Source organism: Salmo salar, chromosome ssa22, assembly GCF_905237065.1.
Source record: "Salmo salar chromosome ssa22, Ssal_v3.1, whole genome shotgun sequence".
NCBI lineage: Eukaryota > Metazoa > Chordata > Actinopteri > Salmoniformes > Salmonidae > Salmo > Salmo salar.
The window spans coordinates 5,023,791-5,049,564 of record NC_059463.1 but is presented as its reverse complement, the minus strand read 5'-3'; the positions used below and the strand labels follow the sequence as shown (position 1 = coordinate 5,049,564).

Genomic DNA, 25,774 nt, shown 5'->3' with positions numbered 1-25,774 from the left:
AATTTTTTTTTTAATTTAAAAAAAAAATATATTTAAAAAAAAAATAATAATATATATATACACACACACTGAACAAAAATATAAATGCAACATGCAACAATTTCTAAGATTTTACTGATTTATAGTTCCTATCAATTGAAATGAATTCATACGGCCGTAATCTATTGATTTCGCATGACTGGGAATACAGATATATATCTGTTGGTCACAGATACCTTTAAAAAAGGTAGGGGCGTGGATAAAAAATAACAGTATCTGGTGTAACCACCATTTGCCACGTGCAGCGCGACACCTCTCCTTCACATAGAGATGATCAGGCTGTTGATTGTGGCCTGTGGAATGTTGTCCCACTCCTCTTCAATGGCTGTGCGAAGATGCTGGATATTGGCTTGAACACGCTGTCGTAGACGTCGATTCAGAGCATGTCAAACATGCTCAATGGGTGACATGTCTGATGAGTATGCAGGCCACTGTGACATTTTCAGCTTCCAGATCCTTGCGACATGGTGACGTCCATTATCATGCTGAAACATGAGGTGATGGCGGCAGATGAATGGCACGATAATGGGCCTCAGGATCTCGTCACGGTATCGCCGTGCATTCACATTTCCATTGATAAAATGCAGTTGTGTTTGTTGTCCATATCTTATGCCTGCCCATACCCTAACCCCACCACCACGAGGCACTCTGTTCACAACGTTGATATCAGCAAACCGCTCGCCCATACGACATCATACACGCTGTCTGTCATCTGCCCAGTATAGTTGAAACCGGTTTTCATCTGTGAAGAGCACACTTCAGTGTGCCAGTGGCCATCGAAGGTTAGCATTTTCCCACTAAAGTCAGTTACAATGTCAAACTGCAGTCAGGTCAAGACCCTGGCGAGGACGACGAGCACAAAGATGAGCTTCCCTGAGACAGTTTCTGACAGTTTGTGCAGAAATGATTTGATTGTGCAAACCCACATTTTCATCAGCTGTCCGTGTGGCTGGGCTCAGATGATCCCGCTGGTGAAGACGCCGGATGTGGAGGTCCTGGGCTGGCATGGTTACACATGGTCTGCGGTTGTGAGGCCGGTTGGACGTACTGCCAAATTCTCTAAAACAATGTTGGAGGCATTTTATGGTAGAGAAATTAACATTGAATTCTCTGGCAACAACTCTGGTGGACATTTCTGCAGTCAGCATGTCAATTGCACACACCCTCAAAACTTAAGACATCAGTGGCATTGTGTTGTGTCACAAAACTGCACATTTTAGAATGGCCTTTTATTGTCCGCAGCACAAGATGCACCTGTGTAATGATCATGACGTTTAATCAGCTTTTTGATATGCCACATCTGTCAGGTGGAGTATTATCTCGGCAGAAGAGAAATGCTCTATAACAGGCATGTAAACACATTTGTGCATACAATTTGAGAGAACATTTCTGGGATCTTTCATTTCAGCTCATGAAACATGGGACCAACACTTTACATGTTGGGATTTATATTTTTGCTCAGTGTATATATAAACATGTTGGTAGCATTTTGTGAGAAAGCCAACGGGTGCTCAACATGTCTCTCTATGTAAGGCATAATGGACAATTGAAATTAGGTTGTTAAGTCATGTGGTTGAAGAGCTTTTGAAATGTGAATATTGTGATCATGCACTTTGTTGACGGTCCCTAACTAGTTGCATTGACTGTGTGTCAGATTGCCTACGCCATTTCCATGTGATTATGAAACTCGGGTCGAAATCGGGAAAATAAGACCTGTGCAATGTTGTACACTTTTTTCCCTTCGTAAAGAGCCTAACCTAAGGTATTTAGCTCAAAACATTCTCGAGCTATTGAAGTTTGTATTTCCGAATGTCTGGCGAATATCGAAACTCAAACCTACTTTTCCACGGTCCTAATAAACCAGGGCTCTCCAACCCTGTTCCTGGAGAGCTACCGTCCTGTAGGTTTTCGCTCCAAACCCAATCTAGCGCACCTGATTCTAATAATTAGCTCGTTGATACACTGAATTTTACAACCGGTTTGGAGTGAAAACCCCACAGAACGGTAGCTCTCCAGGAACAGGGTTGGAGAACCCTGGATTAGGGAATGTAATCCTAAAAGCATGTTTTTATGAAATGGACAATTGGAATAAGGTACAACATATTGTGAATCAAAACGTTTGTTAGGCTAAGTATAGCCTATTCCAGGCCTACTAGTCTAGATGTGAGTCGATTTAAATAAATAGCATATCCATCTCTTTCAATCACTCTAAATATCACATACAGGCCTATTAAATGTCAAATGAATTGTAAAAAAAAAAAAAAAAAATGGGGCAATGGTCGCATGATGGGGCTGTTAGACAAAATATAACACCGGATTTGGTCGATAGGCAACCGCTCTATCGTCAGTGGTGCTGATGAGAGTGATGCGAGTAGGCTACCACTTTAACGTTGGCTTGGATCCGTGCAGACCACGCCCGGTGCTAAAGACGAGACCTGCCGCTGATGCTAAGCGTTCGGCATATGCACGCTTCAAAAATCTCTTCTCTTGCATCTCTCACTACAACAGCTGACCGTCTGGAGCCGGAGCCGCTTGGAATACTCTTAACATTTAAATTATAACGGACTGCATGGACATACTATTATAAAAATGTTGGCCTATTCAAGTATATTTATTTGTTCGTGTGCTATTTGAAGACAGCAAACTCTCCGAGATGTACATAACCATTTTGTTTTAAATCGAAATTGGCCTTAAGCAAAAAGCAGAAAATTCCTGCCAACTCTCAGTTTGTCCATTGCAAAAAAAAAGAGATTGTCGACATCAATAGGGTTTATGTTAGATTAAATAGTCTAAGGCAAAAAGTAACTTGGTTTCAAAAATATATATTTTGCTTTTCGGGGGCACATCAGATTCCTTTCTCACAATGGCCGATGCTAGCGCAGAATGTAACATCAAAGTGCTATGTCGCTTCCGTCCTCTGAATCAGTCCGAAATTATCCGTGGAGACAAATTCATCCCCTTGTTCCAAGGAGATGACACCGTCAGCATCGCGGTAAGTTGTTATTTCTGCTCATTCTTCTTTTGACAGATTTGTTGCCATTCATTTTAGTGATGATGATTATGATGCATCATCCAAAAAGGTGACGCAGGGGTTAGGCCTACACAGTGTCTTTACAAACCATTACGCTACAAACATTGTCACCCTCTGACTATTGTTCAAGTCTGGACACAGTTTCCCTGAAGTTCAGGCTTGTTGTATAGCCAGTAACTGATTTGATGAAACCATACAGACAGTAATTGTCATCCTCCTCCTCCAGTCCTCCTTGTCATCATCAAGTTCTCACATCACTTTCAAGAGTTGCTGGCTGTAGCCTATAGCCTACATTCAGTCAGATATACAATGCAGTTCATTAATTAATGTTGCAGCATTGGTTTTCCAGAATAATAGTTAATTCACTTATTGCATGGATTCAAACCATTCAGGTAGTGGTAGACCCTAGTATACCATAATAGGCTGTATGTATGTATAATTTCTGATCAGCCAACAAGGCTTAACCTATCGATTATTGGGAAAGAGCTCATTGTATGACCTGTGAGACAATAGCCCACTGGGCACAGACATCAGTTGAATGTCTAGTTTTGATTTACAATTGGTTGAGTTGTCAACTAACGTGAATTCAACGTTAAATTAACAAAAAATGTCACCATGTCATTGGATTTAGGTCAATCAGTTTTCCACGTTGTTTCAGCGTCATCACATAGATATTTTTGTGTCGAAATGACATGGAAACAAGTTGGTTCAACCAGTTTAGGCACAGTGGGATAGATCTGTCATCTAAAATAACACAGATCACTTAGCATGTCTTTATAGGGCTGTGGTGATCAATGGTGATCAGTTTCAGAAAGGACATCCAATGGGCTTGACATTTTCAAAGGCTACGTCCCAAATGGCACTCTATTCACTATATAGTGTCCCATGGGTCCTGGTCAAAAGTAGTACATTAAAGATGCACTATGCAGAAATCGCTCCACCATTTCCTGGTTGCAAAAATTTGAGTAGTTTGCCTAATTTCAGTTTATGTGACAAAACAGGCAAGTATAGTGTTGATAATCATTGTACCATAACCAAAAATATTGTATTTTCAGCTGTTTGAAGCTGGTGTACAAAACCCGAAAATAAAAGACAACATTTAAGCATGAGAAACATAGAAATAGCGCACATAGAACATATCAACTGCGTCTTAGACTTGCTTTGAATGAGAATGTCAGATTTATAATTCACATTTCTATATGAATTTGGTCGGGTCACCCAAAAAGTTGTTGCAGCTTTAAAAGGGAATAAGGTGCATTTGGGATGCAACACAGGCCGTAAATATCAGACTGTTATATCAGACTGACTTACTGATCACTTCATCAATATCTCATCTGGCTGGGGTTGGACTAATTGGCCTGGATTGATCTGATATCGACTGGTATGTCCCATGTCATTAATAACATGTAGAAATGTTTGATCATATCTAAACTGTGCTTTGCTTTTGGAGTTTGATAAAAAAAAGGAGTGAAAAAGAAGAGAAGAAACTGTGATTCATCCATGAAGAGTGTCCTACTGGCCGGAGACTTTAATGCAGGGAATCTTAAATCAGTTCTACCAAATCTCTTTCAACATGTTAAATGTGCAACCAGAGGGGAAAAAATTCTAGATCACCTGTACTCCACACACAGAGACGCGTACAAAGGTCTCCCTCGCCCTACATTTGGTAAATCCGACCACAACTCTATCCTCCTGATTCCTGCTTACAAGCAAAAATTAAAGCAGGAAGCACCAGTGACTTGGTCGATAAAAAAATGGTCAGATGAAGCAGATGCTAAACTACTGGATTGTTTTGCTATCACAGACTGGAACATGTTCCGGGATTCTTCCGATGACATTGAGGAATACACCACATCAGTCACTGGCTTTATCAATAAGTGCATTGAGGACGTCGTCCCCACAGTGACTGTACGTACATACCCCAACCAGAAGCCATGGATTACAGGCAACATTCGCACTGAGCTAAAGGGTAGAGCTGCCGCTTTCAAGGTGCGGGACTCTAACCTGGAAGCTTACAAGAAATCCCGCTATGCCCTGTGACGAACCATCAAACAGGCGAAGCATCAATACAGGGCTAAGATTGAATCATACTACACCGGCTCCGACGCTCATTGGATGTGGTAGGGCTTGCAAACTATTACAGACTACAAAAGGAAGCACAGCCGCGAGCTGCCCAGTGACACGAGCCTACCAGACGATCCAAATAACTTCTATGCTCGCTTCGAGGCAAGCAACACTGGGGTGCGTGCTCAGTCCCCTCCTGTACTCCCTGTTCACCCACGACTGCATGGCTAGGCTTTACTCCAACACCATCATTAAGTTTGCAGACGACACAACAGTGGTAGGCCTGATCACCGACAATGACGAGACAGCCTATAGGGAGGAGGTCAGAGACCTGGCTGGGTGGTGCCAGAATAACAACCTATCCCTCAACGTAACCAAGACTAAGGAGATGATTGTGGACTACAGGAAAAGGAGCACCGAGCACGTCCCCATTCTCATCGACGGGGCTGTAGTGGAGCAGGTTGAGAGCTTCAAATTCCTTGGTGTCCACATCAACAACAAACTAGAAGGGTCCAAACACACCAAGACAGTCGTGAAAAGGGCACGACAAAGCCTATTCCCCCTCAGGAAACGAATAAGATTTGGCATGGGTCCTGAGATCCTCAAAAGGTTCTACAGCTGCAACATTGAGAGCATCCTGACCGGTTGCAACACTGCCTGGTACGGCAATTGCTCGGCCTCCGAGCGCAATGCACTTCAGATGGTAGTGCGTACGGCCCAGTACATCACTGGGGCAAAGCTGCCTGCCATGCAGGACCTCTACACCAGGCGGTGTCAGAGGAAGGCCCTAAAAATTGTCAAAGACCCCAGCCACCCCAGTCATAGACTGTTCTCTCTACTACCGCATGGCAAGCGGTACCGGAGTGCCAAGTCTAGGACAAAAAGGCTTCTCAACAGTTTTTACCCCCAAGCCATAAGACTCCTGAACAGGTAACCAAATGGTTACCCGGACTATTTGCATTGTGTGCCCCCCCCCCAACCCCTCTTTTACGCTGCTGCTACTCTCTGTTTATCTTATATGCATAGTCACTTTAACTATACATTCATGTACATACTACCTCAATTGGCCCGACCAACCATTGCTGGGCCAATTGTGTGCCGCCCCATGGGTCTCCCGGTCGCTGCCGGCTGCGACAGAGCCTGGACTTAAAACCCAGAATCTCTTGTGGCACCGCTATCACTGCGATGCAGTGCCTTAGACCACTGTGCCCTCGGGAGGTCCATGTTTGTCCTGTTACACACAACTGTGTTTCTTGCATATCCCAACTCCCCCTGAAACACCCACAATTTGGATTACAGTGGCAAGAAAAAGTACATGAACCCTTTGGAATAACCGGGATTTCTGCATAAATTGGTCATCAAATTTGATCTGATCTTCATCTAGCAATAGACAATAGACAAACATAGTGTGCTTAAACTAAAAACACAAATTATTGGTTAGTTGGAAAAAGTATGTGAACCCCTAGGCTAATGACTCCTCAAAAAGCTAATTGGAGTCAGGAGTCAGCAAACCTGGAGTCCAATCAATGAGACGAGATTGGAGATGTTGGTTAGAGCTGCCTTGCCCTATAAAAAAACATTTACAAAATTAGAGTTTGCTATTCACAAGAAGCATTGCCTGATGTGAACCATGCCTCGAACAAAAGAGATCTCAGAAGACCTAAGAATTGTTGACTTGCATAAAGCTGGAAAGGGTTACAAAAGTATCTTTAAAAGCCTTGATGTTTATCAGTCCACGGTAAGACAAATTGTCTATAAATGGAGAAAGTGCAGCACTGTTGCTACTCTCCCAAGGAGTGGCTGTCTTACAAAGATGACTGCAAGAGCACAGCGCAGAATGCTCAATGAGGTTAAGAAGAATCCTAGAATGTCAGCTACAGACTTACAGAAATCTCTGGAACATGCTAACATCTCTGTTGACGAGTCTACAATATGTAAACACTAAACAAGAATGGTGTTCATGGGAGGACACCACGGAAAAAGCCACTGCTGTCCAAAAAAAACATTGCTGCACGTCTGAAGTTTGCCAAAGTGCACCTGGATGTTCCACAGCGCTACTGGCAAAATATTCTGTGGACAGATGAAACTACAATTGAGTTGATTGGAAGGAACACACAACACTGTGGTTTGGGGCTGCTTTGCTGCTTTGCTGCCTCAGGGCCTGGACAGCTTGCTATCATCAACAGAAAAATGAATTCCCAAGGTTATCAAGACATTTTGCAGGAGAATGTTAGGCTGTCTGCCAATTGTAGCTAAACAGAAGTTGGATGATTCAACAGGACAACCACCCAAAACACAGAAGTAAATCAACAAAAGAATGGCTTCAACAGCAGAAAATACACCTTCTGGAGTGGCCCAGTCAGAGTCCTGACCTCAACCTGATTGAGATGCTGTGGCATGACCTCGAGAGCAGTTCACACCAGACATCCCAAGAATATTGCTGAACTGAAACAGTTTTGTAAAGAGGAATGGTCCAAAATTCATCCTGACCGTTGTGCAGACTACAGAAAATGTTTGGTTGAGGTTATTGCTGCCAAAGGAGGGTCAACCAGTTATTAAATCCAAGGGTTCACATACTTTTTCCACCCTGCACAGTGAATGTTTACACGGTGTGTTCAATAAAGACATGAGAACATATCACTGTTTGTGTTATTAGTTTAAGCAGACTGTGTTTGTCTATTGTTGTGACCTAGATGAAGATCAGATCAAATTTTATGACCAATATATGCAGAAATCCAGGTTTTTCCAAAGGATTCACATACTTTTTCTTGCCACTGTAACTGTCTTGCTCAAGGGCACAGCAACAGATTTTTTGGGACCTTGTTGGTTCCAGTATTCGAACCAGCAACGGCTGTGTTACTGGCCCAACGCTCTAATCTTGAGACTACCTTTCGCCCCTTATTTTACCATGTTGTAGATCTTATTGTAAAGTGAAGATCTTATCTTACAGTGTACTGAGTTTCTAACTTATCTTATTACAATGTACTGTAGATGATACAGTGGGATAACAGGAGCTCTACAGTAAACATGAGTGGATCTAGCTGGTCCATTCTTATACAGAGTTAATTGTATCTGAGGATTTGGATATAATCTAAAGAGTTGTCTTGGATCTTATTCTTATAACATCTGAGTCTTTTTTTTGAAAGTCCCACTCCTTTTATTTTTTTGCTTTAGTGAAGAGATCGTGAAGCGTTATAAAGACAGGGAAGGTGAATCTAAGGGCGATGGGCCGGATTCGAACCCATGTCGACTCTGGACCACGCAGGCCACCGCTGGACCACACGGCCACTTCTTATAACATCTTGAATATTATCTTGGGATATAACCCGTCAGTAGATGATGTCTGGCTTTTCTTTAAAAGTGCCTTCCTCACCATCTTAAATAAGCATGCCCCATTCAAAAAAAATTGAACTAGGAATAGATATAGTCATTGGTTCACTCCAGACCTGTCTGCCCTTGACCAGCACAAAAACATCCTGTGGCGTTCTGCATTAGCATCGAATAGCCCCCGTGATATGCAACTTTTCAGGGAAGTTAGGAACAAATATACACAGGCAGTTAGGAAAGCTAAGGCTAGCTTTTTCAAACAGAAATGTGCATCCTGTAGCACTAACTCAAAAAAGTTCTGGGACTCTGTAAAGTCCATGGAGAATAAGAGCACCTCCTCCCAGCTGCCCACTGCTCTGAGGCTAGGATACACTGTTACCACCGATAAATCCACTATAATTGAGAATTTCAATAAGCATTTCTCTACGGCTGGCCATGCTTTCCACCTGGCTACCCCTACCCCGGTTAACTGCCTGGCACCTTCCACAGCAACCCGCCAAAGCCCCCACCATTTCTCCTTCACCGAAATCCAGATAGCTGATGTTCTGAAAGAGCTGCAAAATCTGGACCCCTACAAATCAGCTGGGCTTGACAACCTGGACCTTCTCTTTCTAAAATGATCTGCCGAAATTGTTGCAATCCCTATTACTAACCTGTTCAACCTCTCTTTCGTATCGTCTGAGATTCACAAAGATTGGAAAGCTGCCGTGGTCATCCCCCTCTTCAAAGGGGGTGACACTCTAGACCCAATCTGCTACAGACCTATATCTATCCTACCCTGTCTTTCTAAGTTCTTCGAAAGCCAAGTTAACAAACAGATTACCGACCATTTCGAATCCCACCGTACCTTCTCCGCTATGCAATCTGGTTTCAGAGCTGGTCATGGGTGCACCTCAGCCACGCTCAAGGTCCTAAACGACATCATAACCGCCATCGATAAGAGACATTACTGTGCAGCCATATTCATCGACCTGGCCAAGGCTTTCGACTTTGTAAATCACCACATTCTTATTGGCAGACTCAACAGCCTTGGTTTCTCAAATGATTGCCTCGCCTGGTTTACCAACTACTTCTCTGATAGAGTTCAGTGTGTCAAATCGGAGGGCCTGTTGTCCGGACCTCTAGCAGTCTCAATGGGGGTGCCACAGGGTTCAATTCTCTGGCCAACTCTCTTCTCTGTATGCATCAATGATGTTGCTCTTGCTGCTGGCGATTCTGTGATCCACGTCTATGCAGACGACACCATTCTGTATACTTCTGGCCCTTCTTTGGACACTGTGTTACTAACCTCCAGACGAGCTTCAATGCCATACAACTCTCCTTCCGTGGCCTCCAACTGCTCTTAAACACAAGTAAAACTAAATGCATGCTATTCAATCGATCACTGCCCGCACCTGCACGCCCGTCCAGCATCACTACTCTGGACGGCTCTGACTTAGAATACGTGGACAACTACAAATACCTAGGTGTCTGGTTAGACTGTAAACTCTCCTTCCAGACTTCCACTCCAAAATTAAATCTAGAATCGGATTCCTATATCACAACAAAGCATCCTTCACTCGTGCTGCCAAACATACCCTCGTAAAACTGACCATCCTACTGATCCTCGACTTCGGTGATGTCATCTATAAAATAGGCTCTAACACTCTACTCAACAAATTGGATGCAGTCTATCACAGTGCCATCCATTTTGTCACCAAAGCCCCATACACTACCCACCATTGTGACCTGTACGCTCTCGTTGGTTGGCCCTCGCTTCATACTCGTCGCCAAACCCAATAGCTACAGGTTATCTACAAGTCTCTGCTAGGTAAAGCCCCGCCTTATCTCAGCTCACTGGTCACCATAGCAGCACCCACTTGTAGCACACGCTCCAGCAGGTATATCTCACTGGTCACCCCCAAAGCCATTTCCTCCTTTGGTCGTCTTTCCTTCCAGTTCTTTGCTGCCAATGACTGGAACGAACTGCAAAAAATCTCTGAAGCTGGAGACTCATATCTCCCTCACTAGCTTTAAGCACCAGCTGTCAGAGCAGCTTACAGATCACTGCACCTGTACATAGCCCATCTGTAAACAGCCCATCTATCTACCTACCTCATCCCCATACTGTATTTATTTATTTATCTTGCTCCTTTGCATCCAAGTATCTCTACTTGCACATTCATCTTCTGCACATCTACCATTCCAGTGATTAATTGCTATATTGTAATTACTTTGCCACCATGGCCTATTTATTGCCTTAACTCCCTTATCTTACCTCATTTGCACTCACTGTATATAGACTTTTTGTTTTCTTTTGTTCTACTGTATTATTGACTATGTTTTGTTTATTCCATGTGTAACTCTGTGTTGTTGTATGTGTCGAATCGCTATGCTTTATCTTGGCCAGGTCACAGTTGCAAATGAGAACTTGTTCTCAACTAGCCTACCTGGTTAAATAAAGGTAAAATAAAAAAATAAAAAATACAAAAATGACATGGCTTTTATAACATCTTGGATGTAATATCAAATAAACAGGACTTTTACTGTAAACTAGAGTGTATCTTTGTGGTCCATTCATCTTTATATAGTCTATGATCTGGCATACATCAGCCTGGTGTAATTATGAGGGTTGTATTGATTTTATATTATAGTACATAGGCCCACATCATCATTCATGAAAGGACGTCGAAACATACAGGTAGAATGGTAGAATTCACATTATTTACCCTACAAAAACCAGCCATTATAATTAGGCCTATATGTTTATATTACTTATCACTGTAAAAAAATATAAAAAAATATTGAAATTGTACACATAGATTAATTCTTAGCCCCACCCATTCTACAAATACACAGTACTGTTGCATTGTGTAAACCAAAGGCTGACAATAACAGAAAGATAATATCCAGGAAAATTGCTATCTAATTACATTTCAAATGAATTCCAAGTACCACACACCCACTCTGATCCTCTCCTGCTTCTCCTGCAGGAAACTATCAAAAGCACTTGTGGTCTTCCTGAAGCTTATTGCACTGGATGTGTGTTGTTGGTTGGCTATCATACAAATGCATGTGTGTATCCTATTCCCTCCACATATGTCTCAGCCACTGGGATGGATCTCTTCTAGGGAATCTGTCAGTGAAGAGAGATGGAGAGTGAATATGAGAGTGAGAGTGAATGTGTGTGTGTGTGTGTGTGTGTGTGTGTCTGTGTGTGTGTGTGTGTGTGTGTGTGTGTGTGTGTGTGTGTGTGTGTGTGTGTGTGTGTGTGTGTGTGTGTGTGTGTGTGTGTGTGTGTGTGTGAGAGAGAGAGAGTGTAAGAGAGAGAGAAAGAAAGTGTGTGTGTGGTGTGTGTCATTAAAGAGTAGTAGGGCTATGATACAGCCGTCAGATTAATTTAGGATTAGGAACATCACAGAAAACCAGAGACACAAGGGACCATTTGTGTGTGTCACAGCAAAGCCATCAGGCGGTTAGTGAAAACAAAAATTGACAGTGTCGCTTTGATGGTCTTAAAATTGTGGTTGATTTTCATTGTCATTGTTGGCCTTGCTACCTCCATTGTCCGGGCTCAGTTGGTAAGACCATGACGCCACTAGCAAAGTAAAGATTGTGAGTTAATTTCCTGCCGGAATCACATAGATCAAAAATGTGGTTAATGTGCTGATGAGTCATGTCACTGGTCATGTCACTGGTGTCACAGTTCTTCATCAGCATACAGCAGCAGGGTAAATTGAGTGGTGCCTGTGGGACCCGGCCGCTGTTCCTCTGGCAAGAATATTCTCATCTCAGCCTGGGGACAGTGGAGTATGCAGAGGGTGTACTCTGACTTGGGTATCTGAGTGTTCTTGTTAACAACGTGGTGTGTGTCACACACACACAGACAGAAGCATACATGCACACACAGAGACAGATGCATGCACACACTCAAACACACACACACAAAAGAACGTCTGTGTTCTTGTTAGTATTGGGTCGTAGCGTGACACACACAACTTTTTCACACAATGGCTTGCCACAAGCATTCAACATAGCTCATGCTCAGACAGCAGCTCTCCTTGATATTATCATGGCCTTGAAGTGCAGTGGGAGGTAGCGTTTCGATTTAGTGTCCATTTATTGAATAGTTTCTTGAATTGATTTGGTTTGGTTTGAATTGGTTTGCGATTGCTGTTGCTGTTGTTGCCATCAGTATCTCACATAGGCTATACAAGGCCTGATGGAGGATGAAGACAAGTAGCTTCCTAAAACCACATGAAATTGCAAACCTTGCCAGTGAATGTTACTGAAGAGTTTTTCAGTTCACCTTGCTGGCTGCTCAATCCTTGTCCCTAAGTGGAAGGCTCAGGGTTTTTCGATTTTAGTTTTTCTTTGTAGGCTACGTTTATCCAGTGGCTTACATATAGCTTACTTCTATATTTCTCTTTGTATGCCACTGGCTTACATACTGCAGCTTGCTGGCATACAGTATTTTTACCCTCTGAGTCACCTGCCTGCTGAAAGATCCATGTTTCTCCTTTAATTTTCTCAGACAGATGGACTATATACTTTCCCTTTGCTGTGAGTTGAAAATAATTAATTCAAACAACTTATTTTTGTCCACTTGGAGCAATTCATATGCCCATTATATGCCCTCATATGCCCATTATATGCAATTCATATGCCCTCTCATGAGGGACCCAGAACCAAATCTCACGTGTGCTGGCCATGCCAGCTACTATCAGATTTCAAGATAAGACCCAGATGCAGACAACGTCGAATTAACCGACCGGGCTCTCCTCCAGGTATGATGACAGCAGCGGACAAACATCTGGGCAGAAAGTATGCCGACCCCCTCTTCCTGTTTGGGGAAGAGCGGGGGTGATAGCCCAGGGAACAATCAAATGGTGATAGGCCTGTGGCAGAGCAGGGAAGGATGTTGCGGGCATATTCCACCCACACAAGCTGCTGGCTCCAGGTGGTGAGTAGTCTCGAGGTCCTGGTTACTTTGCTCCGACTGGCCATTGAACTCGGGGTGGAACCCAGAGGACAGGCTGGTCGACGACCCGATGGGACGAGAATGCCTTCCGGAACTGGGACGAGAACTGAGGAGCCCGGTCGGAGACCATGTCCACGGGGAGTCCATCGATCCAGAAGAGGTGCAGGGATGGTGAGGGACAGGCAGTGGTTGCAGAAGACCAGTCGGAAATTACCAAGGAGTCTTGTTTTGAGCACAGACTGTGCAGGCGGCGACAAACGCAGCGACATCCGGAACCATAGTAGGCCACCAAAAGCGTTGTCACACGAAGGCCAGGGTCCGATGGGAGCCTGGGTGGCAGGCAAGCCTGGAGGAATGGGCCTAATCCAGGACCGCGGAGTGGACAGCGTCAGGCACAAACATTCGGTTATCTGGGTACCCCCCAGGGTTCGGCTGGGACCGTTGCGCCTCCCGGACCTGTTTCCCTATTCCCCAGCTGAGTGCCGTCACCAGACACGAGGTGGGAGGATGGTCTCGGGCTCCGGGGTGGTAACCGTGGGGCTATAGCGGTGAGACAGGGCATCTGGCTTGACAATCTTGGACCCCGGCCGGTAGGAGAGGGAAAAGTTGAACTGGGTAAACAGCAGGGCCAATCTCGCTCTTCATGCTCACCCTGCATGTCTGGTTGGCTGGTTATTTCACAGTTAATTGTATTTGAGCAGCTATACCTATGGTATTTGAGGCTGCTGCAATTATAGTATACTACATTTACCAAGTAGAATTATACACTGCTCAAAAAAATAAAGGGAACACTAAAATAACACATCCTAGATCTGAATGAATGAAATAATCTTATTAAATACTTTTTTCTTTACATAGTTGAATGTGCTGACAACAAAATCACACAAAAATAATCAATGGAAATCCAATTTATCAACCCATGGAGGTCTGGATTTGGAGTCACACTCAAAATTAAAGTGGAAAACCACACTACAAGCTGATCCAACTTTGATGTAATGTCCTTAAAACAAGTTAAAATGAGGCTCAGTAGTGTGTGTGGCCTCCACGTGCCTGTATGGCCTCCCTACAATGCCTGGGCATACTCCTGATGAGGTGGCGGATGGTCTCCTGAGGGATCTCCTCCCAGACCTGGACTAAAGCATCCGCCAACTCCTGGACAGTCTGTGGTGCAACGTGGCGTTGGTGGATGGAGCGAGACATGATGTCCCAGATGTGCTCAATTGGATTCAGGTCTGGGGAATGGGCGGGCCAGTCCATAGCATCAATGCCTTCCTCTTGCAGGAACTGCTGACACACTCCAGCCACATGAGGTCTAGCATTGTCTTGCATTAGGAGGAACCCAGGGCCAACCGCACCAGCATATGGTCTCACAAGGGGTCTGAGGATCTCATCTCGGTACCTAATGGCAGTCAGGCTACCTCTGGCGAGCACATGGAGGGCAGTGCGGCCCCCCAAAGAAATGCCACCCCACACCATGACTGACCCACCGCCAAACCGGTCATGCTGGAGAATGTTGCAGGCAGCAGAACGTTCTCCACGGCGTCTCCAGACTCTGTCACGTCTGTCACATGTGCTCAGTGTGAACCTGCTTTCATCTGTGAAAAGCACAGGGCGCCAGTGGCGAATATGCCAATCTTGGTGTTCTCTGGCAAATGCCAAACGTCCTGCACGGTGTTGGGCTGTAAGCACAACCCCCACCTGTGGACGTCGGGCCCTCATACCACCCTCATGGAGTCTGTTTCTGACCGTTTGAGCAGACACATGCACATTTGTGGCCTGCTGGAGGTCATTTTGCAGGGCTCTGGCAGTGCTCCTCCTGCTCCTCCTTGCACAAAGGCGGAGGTAGCGGTCCTGCTGCTGGGTTGTTGCCCTCCTACGGCCTCCTCCACGTCTCCTGATGTACTGGCCTGTCTCCTGGTAGCGCCTCCATGCTCTGGACACTACGCTGACAGACACAGCAAACCTTCTTGCCACAGCTCGCATTGAAGTGCCATCCTGGATGAGCTTCACTACCTGAGCCACTTGTGTGGGTTGTAGACTCCATCTCATGTTACCACTAGAGTGAAAGCACCGTCAGCATTCAAAAGTGACCAAAACATCAGCCAGGAAGCATAGGAACTTAGAAGTGGTCTGTGGTCACCACCTGCAGAACCACTCCTTTATTGGGGGTGTCTTGCTAATTGCCTATAATTTCCACCTGTTGTCTATTCCATTTGCACAACAGCATGTGAAATTTATTGTCAATCAGTGTTGCTTCCTAAGTGGACAGTTTGATTTCACAGAAGTGTGATTGACTTGGAGTTACATTGTGTTGTTTAAGTGTTCCCTTTATTTTTTGGAGCAGTATATTATAAATGTATCCATGTAGCAAAAGAGAACGTAAGCTCGCAAGATTTGTACGAGGCTATGTTGCCTCTGCCAGGAGGCTGAAACTTGGTTGCAAGTGGATCTTCCAGCAAGACAAGAACCCCTAACACACATCAAACTCCACAAAGAAATGTTTAATTGACCACAACATGATACTTTTGCAATGACCATCTCAGTGGCCGGATAGTTTATAAGCCATAAGTGCAGATGATGGATATCAAGGATCTGGGAAAGATTCTGTATGGAGGAATGGTCAAGATCCCTCCCAATGTGTTCTCCAATCTCATAAAACATTTTAGAAAAAGGCTCGGTGGTGTTAACCTCGCAACGGGAATTTTACGGAGCATTGAAAACAGGGGTGCCAATCATTTTGACCCGTCCTTTTTAGATTTTAAGTATTTCTTGTTCAACAAAATCTATTTGTCTGAGCAATTGTACTTGTATAACATTTGCATACAATATAGTTCAGTATTTGTATCATTTAATTTATACAGTCTTCAATAATTTTGGACCTGACTGTGTCTCAATAATACAAAGATTCTCTCCCATTGCTTCAGAAATATGAAATTATTTCTAATGTCATGCCCATGCCAACACCAGCAACCAATCTGAATGTCAATGAGCTACACCATAGAGAGAGCGTGTACCTTCTATAGCTCATGGAACGATGAAATAGTATGAATAAATAATGTTTCTAATGAAAATATGTCAGTCATTATTTTAATATGTTGGTAACCCGTGGTATAAAAGTGATAATACCCTCGAAGCTGGTGTTTGGTGGATATATTGACACGGTTTGCTGTCCCGAGATGATCACTTAAGCATGTATTTAACTAGAGAGGAGATGTGTCAATAGTTTTTAATTAGGACATAGCAGCATCCATCCTGTCACGGTTCACTGCCATTCTCACTCACTGCTCCAAACAGAACAGAACAGAACTATAATTACCACAAGTGGGGAGGCAGGGAGGGATGGAGAGAGAGAGAGAGAGAGAGAGAGAACATTGAAGGGAAAGGCTGTCATTAATAAGAGAGAGAGAAGAGAGAAGGAGAAAGAAAGAGAGATTGAGGAAGCGAGACAGAGAGAGAGAACGGTCCCGGATACATAGAGAGAGAGAGAGGCGCAAAGGGAAAAGCTAATTAATTCTTAGGTGCATACTACTAACAACTAGGGGAGAAGAGTACCCTCAGAGATTGGTGTAACCATAGAGATAATGGAGTGGCTGTGGATCCCCGGACTAAAGATCCTGAAGCTTCTGACATGTGCGGATCACGTTCTGTGCATCCGAAGACGTGGATGTCGATTAAGGCTGCCCCTCGCACCTCTCTGATTCAGAGGGGTTGGGTTAAATGCGGAAGACATTTCAGTTGAAGGCATTCAGTTGTACAACTGACTAGGTAACCCCCTTTCCCTTTCCTTTATTCTTTACTTTACACACAGTCTCTGCTCTACTCGTAGAGAACAGGCTACTCTGGCGAATGGTGCTCGAATGGTGATCTAAAGTTAGTTTAAAGCTGAACCAATGTCTGCAAGATCACATAATGATATTATTCTCCATAACAGAACCGAATATAATAGTGTAGTATAACATTACTGTAAGACAAATACACTGCATTTTTCTCTAATGTGGCCAAAAGTCAACAGTACGTGCCACTAGGGAAAATACACAGGTAGTCTATGCTCAGTGATGTAGTGGAGGGTAAACTCACCTTTTTATTTGTGAAATAGCGTTTACTCACCTTTCTGTTTAGTTAATTATCGTTTACCCACTTCTTATTGCATTCCCAGCGTTGATCAACACTCTAAACGTTGTTAACAGCACATTCATTCACCACTCTGTCCAATGGCAAATCTCCTTCCACGGCACATGCTGGGACGTGAAATGAACTATCTCAGCCCAGACTGACCAATGCTGGCAAGTGGCATGTAAAGACGCCACTGACAGTGGGCTTGTGACTGGACATGAGGCAATTATTTTTAACATTGCTCGACTACTGCTGTTTCAACACACAAACAAAAAAAACCTGACTCTTGGAGAATGAATGTACAACTGGTAAATAGTCGCTGATATTTCAGTCAGGTGGCTAGCTAGTTAATGTTAGCTACTTAGCTCAAGGGCTCTGGCTACTGTTAGCTAGGTAGAACTAGCTAACTAGAAGGATGAAGTTAGAAGCTAGTTTTAAATGGAGCCTGACCTCCGCAGTAGCAGTTGACTGAAATTAATAGCTGTAATCTTAAATTCTCATTACAGAGAGTAGTGAGAGAGACAGTGGTGAGGCAGGCTGCAATGCAGGAGGCAAAGGAGACAAACAGAGAGGAAGCAAGCAGAGAGAGACGTTAGTAGTACGGTGGTTCCCAAACCTGGAGTCAGGGACCCATGTGGGGTCCCCTGTAATTAAAATGGGGTTCCCTGAGAGAATATGTCATCTTATCAAATGCATAAATATGTATATATATATATATATACACAGTTATATATATATACACTTAGGTTGGAGTCATTAAAACTCGTTTTTCAACCACTCCACAAATTTCTTGTAAACAAACTATAGTTTTGGCAAGTCGGTTAGGACATCTACTTTGTGCGTGACACAAATCATTTTTCCAACAATTGTTTACAGACAGATTATTTCATTTATAAATCACTCTATCACAATTCCAGTGGGTCAGAAGTTTACATACACTAAGTTCACTGTGCCTTTTAAACAGCTTGGAAAATTCCAGAAAATGATGTCATGGCTTTAGAAGCTTCGGATAGGCTAATTGACATCATTTGAGTCAATTGGAGGTGTACCTGTGGATGTATTTCAAGGCCTACCTTCAAACTCAGTGTCTCTTTGCTTGACATCATGGGAAAATCAAAAGAAATCAACCAAGACATCAGAACTAAATTGTAGACCTCCACAAGTCTGGTTCATCCTTGGGAGCAATTTCCAAATGCCTGAAGGTACCCCGTTCATCTGTACAAACAATAGTACCCAAGTATAAACACAATGCAGCCGTCATACCACTCAGGAAGGAGACGCATTCTGTCGCCTAGAGAATGTACTTTGGTGCGAAAAGTGCAATCATTCCCAGAACATCAGCAAAGGACCTTGTGAAGATGCTGGAGGAAACTGGTACAAAAGTATCAATATCCACAGTAAAACGAGTCCTATATCGACAAAACCTGAAAGCCCGCTCAGCAAGGAAGAAGCCACTGCTCCAAAACCGGCATAAAAAAGCCAGACTACGGTTTGCAACTGCACATGAGGAAAAATATCGTATAATATCGTGGATATATTGAAGCAACATCTCAAGACATCAGTCAGGAAGGTAAAGCTTGGTTGCAATTGGGTCTTCCAAATGGACAATGACCCCAAGCATACTTCCAAAGTTGTGGCAAAATGGCTTAAGGACAACAAAGTCAAGGTATTGGAGTGGCCATCACAAAGCCCTGACCTCAATCCTCTAGAAAATTTGTGGGCAGAACTGAAAATGTGTATGCAAGCAAGGAGGCCTACAAACCTGACTCAGTTACACCAGCTCTGTCAGGAGGAATGGGCCAAAATTCACCCAACTTATTGTGGGATGCTTGTGGAAGGCTACCCGAAATGTTTCACCCTGTCACGTCCTGACCAGTAAAAGAGGTTGTTTGTTATTGTAGTTTGGTCAGGGCATGGCAGGGGGTGTTTGTTTTATGTGTTTCGGGGGTTTTGGTATATGTTCTATGTTAGTATATTTCTATGTCCGTTTCTAGTTGTTCTATTTCTATGTTTAGGATTTTTGTTTGACCTTCAATTGGAGGCAGCTGTTTCTTGTTGCGTCTGATTGGAGGTCCTATTTAGTAGAGGTTTTTCAGCTTGTGTTTGTGGGTGGTAGTTTTCAGTCTAGTGTTTTGTACCTGACGGAACTGTTCAGCTGTCGTTCGTTTCTTGTTTTGTTTTCGTGTTCAATAAAAGTTAAAAATGAGCACTCAACCCGCTGCGACTTGGTCTACTCCCTTCGACGGCCGTTACAGACCCAAGTTAAACAATTTAAAGGCAATGCTACCAAATACTAGTTGAGTGATTGTAAACTTCTGACCCACTGGGAATGTGATGAAAGAAATAAAAGCTGAAAGAAATAATTCTCTCTACTATTATTCTGACATTTAACATTCTTAAAATAAAGAGGTGATCCTAACTGACCTAAGACAGGGAATTTGTACTGGGATTAAATGTCAGGAATTGTGAAAAACTGAGTTTAAATATATTTGGCTAAGCGGTATGTGAACTTCTGACTTCCACTGTATACACTGAACAAAAACATAAACGCAACATGTAAAGTGTTGGTCCCATGTTTCATGAGCTGAAATATAAGATCCCAGAAATGTTCCATACACACAAAAAGCTTTTTTCTCTCAAGGTTTGTGCACAAATTTGTTTACATCCCTGTTAGTTAGCGTGCGGGATCATCTGAGTCCAGCCAACCGGACAGCTGATGAAACTGTGGGTTTGCTCAACCAAAGAATATCTGCACAAACTGTCAGAAACCGTCTCAGAGTAGCTCATCTGCGTGCTCGTCGTCCTCACCAGAGTCTTGACTTGACTGCAGGTTGGCATTGTATCCGCCTTCAGTTGGCAAATGTTTACTTTCGATGGACACTGGCACACTGGAGATGTGTGCTCTTCTCACGGATGAATCACGGTTTCAACTGATGGCAGACAGTGTGTATGGCGCCATGTGGGTGAGCGGTTTGCTGATGTCAACGTTGTGAACAGAGTGCCCCATGGTGGCAGTGGGGTTATGGTATGGGCAGGCATAAGCTACGGACAACGAACATAATTTCAATTTGCATGCAATTTGGGCCAAAAATAAGTATGCTCATTAAAGACTGTTCTAACTGGGGGTATTTTTTGTGCCCATTTCTCTCTTTTATGTCACAAGTCTGTTCTCATGTCTGGTTATGCCAAGGGGAGCGTTAACCCTTACATCATTCCCTGTCTGTCTGTGGTGTCATCTGAGGGCATCTAGCTTAAATATCCATATCAGAGCACATGCACACACATGTGCATGATATGATGCATACACACCCCTGGACTCAGAAGAACTGATAGTGGAACATGATTCAGATGAGTATCTGCAGGCGGAATTGAGTCATTCTCTTTCTGTCTCAATGTTTGAGATCACCCCTGAGATGCATGGCTTAAGCCAGTTGTACACTGCATGATTTTCAAAATCCTAACATCGCTAAACCTCTCACATTAAACAACCATCTTTCCTGTTGTTCTTTTGTCTTGCCAACGTAGTGGTGCTCACACTAAACGATGTGGCAGAGACGGGGGTCACACGCGATTCTTCACTTGGCTTTGAGGATTCTAGATACCATGCTGTCTCGCGAAAACTATGATGTGATGATGTGATTCGATTTAACATGTCTACAGTGAGCTGTGCTCAAAGCAGCCTCAAATGTTTTCCGTCAGACATTCACGCTTGCCATACAGAGTTGAAATATCTAGCCAACATTTTGAATTGAATAACATTGCTTATGAACTTCAGAGCTGTAACGAATTGACACTTTGGCTTAGATTAAAGGTAAGTACAAAAGCATACTAACAGTAGTCATCACTCCTTCCTGAGAGTCTACACATTATGTGTGATGCGAAACAACGTCATCATCTCACTGGCTTCTTCTCTGGCAAGCTCTAATTGGTTATTGGTCATCACCGTTCTCAAAACTTGTCGTTGCACATCTCACACTACAAGAGCATTGCAGATTAAATCAAGCATGTTTGAAAATATTGGGACGTCTGGTACTGCTCAAAGACGAGATCGATAACCCTCAGATTGCGTCTCTGACCCGTTCACATTAAACAAGCGTCGGTGGTCGGCCGACCTCCCCGATTAGTCAATGACATGGGGGTTTTGTCTCCGATCTCAAAAAATTGTCTGGGACAGCTAAATCGGGGCCAAAATCGTGTAGCGTACACTGGCTTTAAGCTTCTTGGCAACAACAACAACCCAGTATTTCTCTCTTTTTTTACCACCTCTCCTCCTTCTCTCTATCCCTCCCTCCCTCTCTCCTCCTTGTTCTGGATGTTCCCCTTGCCTAATAAGCAAATCCTTTACTGCAGCCTGAAGCAAATCCCTATCTGTAGGCTGAATTCAATCTGTTTATATCCTAATGTTTCAGATTCCTTTTCAGATTCTTAGCTTCTTGACAAGAACAACGCGGTCACCCATTTTCTCTTAACCTCCTCTCCTTCTCTCTTTCCCCTAACACTCTTCTCCTCTTCCTTGATGTTCCTCTTGCCTAATAATCAAATCCTTTACCAAATGTAATTAAAGTGGGAGATACTGTATCTTCGGGCTGGCTGAATTAAATCTATTTCTGAATTAAATCTGTCCGAATGTTTGAGATCTCTTGAGATGCTTCGCTTCTTGGCAACAACAACGCGGTAGGCTATTTCTCTCTTTTTTTCTACCTCTTCTCCTTCTCTTTATCCCTCCCTCTCTCCTCATTTTCTCTATTGCTCCCTCAATTTCTGGTTAATTTAATTCTCTGCCTCGTTCTTTTATGAAAGTGATTCTGTGTAACAGTGTTCACCTTTAATGAATACAATACTGCTCACTCAACTAGGGCTCTGTATAATTTTCAAAGATGATGATATTCTGTTCCAAATCATTTAGCTGGCGGCATTAGCATATTAATGTTGATGTAACACTATTGATTATAACTCACTCACTCACTCACTCACTCACTCACTCACTCACTCACTCACTCACTCACTCACTCACTCACTCACTCACTCACTCACTCACTCACTATGTGGTGAATATGATTGTAGCACATTTATTATCCTCACTGTCTTGTTCTGGTATGATTTATGATCAACCACCATATGTACTGCAGTCACAAATGGGGCTTACATTAATGATATAATATGATACAGCTTGTTAGCTTCTCATGTCGGTTTGGTCTATCCATGCATGAAAAGTGTGGCCTATCCCATCTGTAGCTAGCTATCCAATTTTTTCCTACTGCTGCAATCTGTGTTAATGTAGCTTGGAATCCTGAGTATCACTTTGTATTGCCCACTATTATATTGTTTCAGTGTAGTGAAACAGTATAATAGTGAAACAAAGATATATTTAGTTGGGATTCCAAGCTACATCAACACAATTCATTGAAACAATTGAGGGGTATTCCACTTGGATTCCAGGCTAGGCTAGTGTCGATGATCCATTATAGAAGGGCTTGGATTTCTGGATAAGAGCAAGAGGTTGGATAGATTAGATCTCTCTAGCTAGCCAATACAGGGCCAGTGTGCTCACAAACAGAGATTTTCTGTAGGTTTGGCTTCTCCGTGCATGTAAGCTACCATATAGAGTGTATATTTTCCTGCTGCAATCTGATCTTGATGATCCATTATAAAAGGGATTGGAGCTCTAGCCAAGAGCAAGAGATTGGCTAGTTTGGAACTCTCTCTAGCTAATAAAGGACCAGTTAGTTCAGAGACAGAGGTGGAGTAGTTTGTTTAGCTCTCTCCATCTCCATCATGGTAGGTCAATACATTAGGCTTGGAGCTGATTGTTAATTGAATTACAGTATCGTGGTAAACTAACTAATGGCTTTCTGTGTGCTGTAACCCTTAATCTTTGTCTAGCTGAGTCTGACTCTGAAGAGGGATAGGATTGCCATAGGCTTGCATTCCAAATGACAGCCTATTCCAGAACCTTATGGTCCCTAGTCAACAGTGGTGCACCATATATGGAATAGGATGCCATTTGGACCACAGCCTCTGTCTCAATTGCCTCAAAATTGCCTGTCTCAAAATATTTTGCCTCTTCTTCGTCACTCTAATCTGTAAGAACAGACCAGGTGAAACCTGCCTAATCACCCTCATATTGTTTTCACTTTTAAAGTATTCTCCAATCAGGGCTGATGAAGGGGTGGAGACGAGGAGACGAGGAAAGGACAGGGTTTTAAGTAAGTTGTTAAGTAAATTAAGCAGTTGAGCCAGAGCCAGAGCCAAAGAGGCTTGCTTGGTGTAGCAGACGGCTGGGGTTGCCAGGTTGGAGGGGTCAAAGGTTACCAGGGCAGTGTAGGAGAATTGTATAGAATGCGAATGAGCCATGCAGGGTTGAAGTGTCAAGTGGGTCAATTAGGTAATAGAGTTGTGATACTCAGACAGTGAGAGACATTCTTATCCCCTTCCAGACTGGAGAGGACCAAGAACTTTAGGTGCTGGTAGCCAAGGAAGGTTAGATTAGAATACAGTAACCAGTGCCTTCTATGCAGTAAGGAACCCTTTCAATCTAACTCAGTCTGAAGAGATCGGGTTGCAATAGTGTGTGTTTGAGATCGACTACATTGTAGTCAGACTGAGCAGAATCAGAGATCATTAATCACGAATCACCTTGCATACCAAATAGCTACTCAATATTTGTTAAAGATTAGTGATTCTGTGCCTCGCCTGGCTCAAATGGATCCCCTCAAAGACACTGACACTTTAAGACTTGCTGGCTGGAAGTAGCAGACATCTGCTGGGACTGGGAGAGACTAGGTTTGCCAAGGTTGGAGAATCCAGTATGTTGAGTGGATTTCGTCTCCCTGTGCATGAGCCATGGGTTGAAGTAAGGCTGTGCTGGTAAAAAAATGTTGTCAGAAGGTGATTGTCAAGCAAATAACTGCCGGTCTCAGGGTAATTGACTGTTAATGAACTAAAACACCTTTAGCATCTTCTGGCTTCCATGCATAGCCTACAAGCCACTGATGCAGACCTTTTTTATTCAATTTTTTATTTCACCTTTATTTAACCAGGTAGGCCAGTTGAGAACAAGTTCTCATTTACAACTGTGACCTGGCCAAGATAAAGCAAAGCAGTGCGACAAAAAACAACAACAGAGTTACATATGGAATAAACAAACATACAGTCAATAACACAATAGAAAAAAGCCTATATACAGTGTGTGCAAATGGCGTGAGGAGGTAAGGCAATAAATAGGCCATAGTAGCGAAGTAATTACAATTCAGCAAATTAACACTGGAGTGAAAGATGTGCAGATGATGATGTGCAAGTAGAAATACTGGTGTGCAAAAGAGCAAAAAAAGTAAATAAAAACAATATGGGGATGAGGTAGGTAGATTGGATGGGCTATTTACAGATGGGCTGTGTACAGCTGCAGCGATCGGTTATCTGCTCAGATAGCTGATGTTTAAAGTTAGTGAGGGAGATATAAGTCCCCAACTTCAGCGATTTTTGCAATTCGTTCCAGTCATTGGCAGCAGAGAACTGTAAGGAAAGGTGGCCAAAGGAAGTGTTGGCTTTGGGGAGGACCAGTGAGATATACTTGCTGGAGCGCATGCTACAGGTGAGTGTTGTTATCGTGACCAGTGAGCTGAGATAAGGCGGAGCTATAACGACTTCCGCCGAAGTCAGCTCCTCTCCTTGTTCGGGCGGCGTTCGGCGATCGACGTCACTGGCTTTCTAGCCATTGCCGCTCCATTTTTAATATTCCCATTTGTTTTGTCTTGTTCCATACACACCTGGTTTTCATTCCCTAATCACACTGAATGTATTTAGTCCTCTGTTCCCCTCCATGTCTTTGTGTGAAATTTTTTGATGTTATGTGTGTATTGTTACGTGCCAGACTTTTGTTATTGTTCCGTGTTTTGGGCACGTTGTATGTACTTCTGTGCTTTCGTTTGGACCGGAATTAAAACTGCGCCTGTTAACTACACTCTGCTCTCCTGCACCTGACTTTGCCTCCAGTACACACCCGTAACAGGAGCTTTACCTAGCACAGACTTATAGATGACCTGGAGCCAGTGGGTCTGGCGACGAATATGTAGCGAGGGCTAGCCGACTACAGCATACAGGTTGCAGTGGTGGGTGGTATATGGGGCTTTGGTGACAAAATGGATGGCACTGTGATAGACTGCATCCAGTTTGCTGAGTAGAGTGTTGGAAGCTATTTTGTAAATGACATTGCCGAAGTCGAGGATCGGTAGGATAGTAAG

The 25,774-nt window shown here is 43.4% G+C and overlaps 1 protein-coding gene across 1 annotated transcript in view; it reads left to right on the top strand.

The window, feature by feature from the left end:
* The first annotated feature begins 2,400 nt into the window (after positions 1-2,400).
* Positions 2,401-25,774, top strand: part of LOC106582664 (kinesin heavy chain) — a 147,699-nt gene continuing 124,325 nt past the window's right edge. The window contains exon 1 of the mRNA XM_014165938.2: positions 2,401-3,031. Within this exon, the coding sequence (XP_014021413.2) occupies positions 2,903-3,031 (129 nt within the window). The 5' untranslated portion in view covers positions 2,401-2,902. The remainder of the gene's footprint in view (positions 3,032-25,774) is intronic.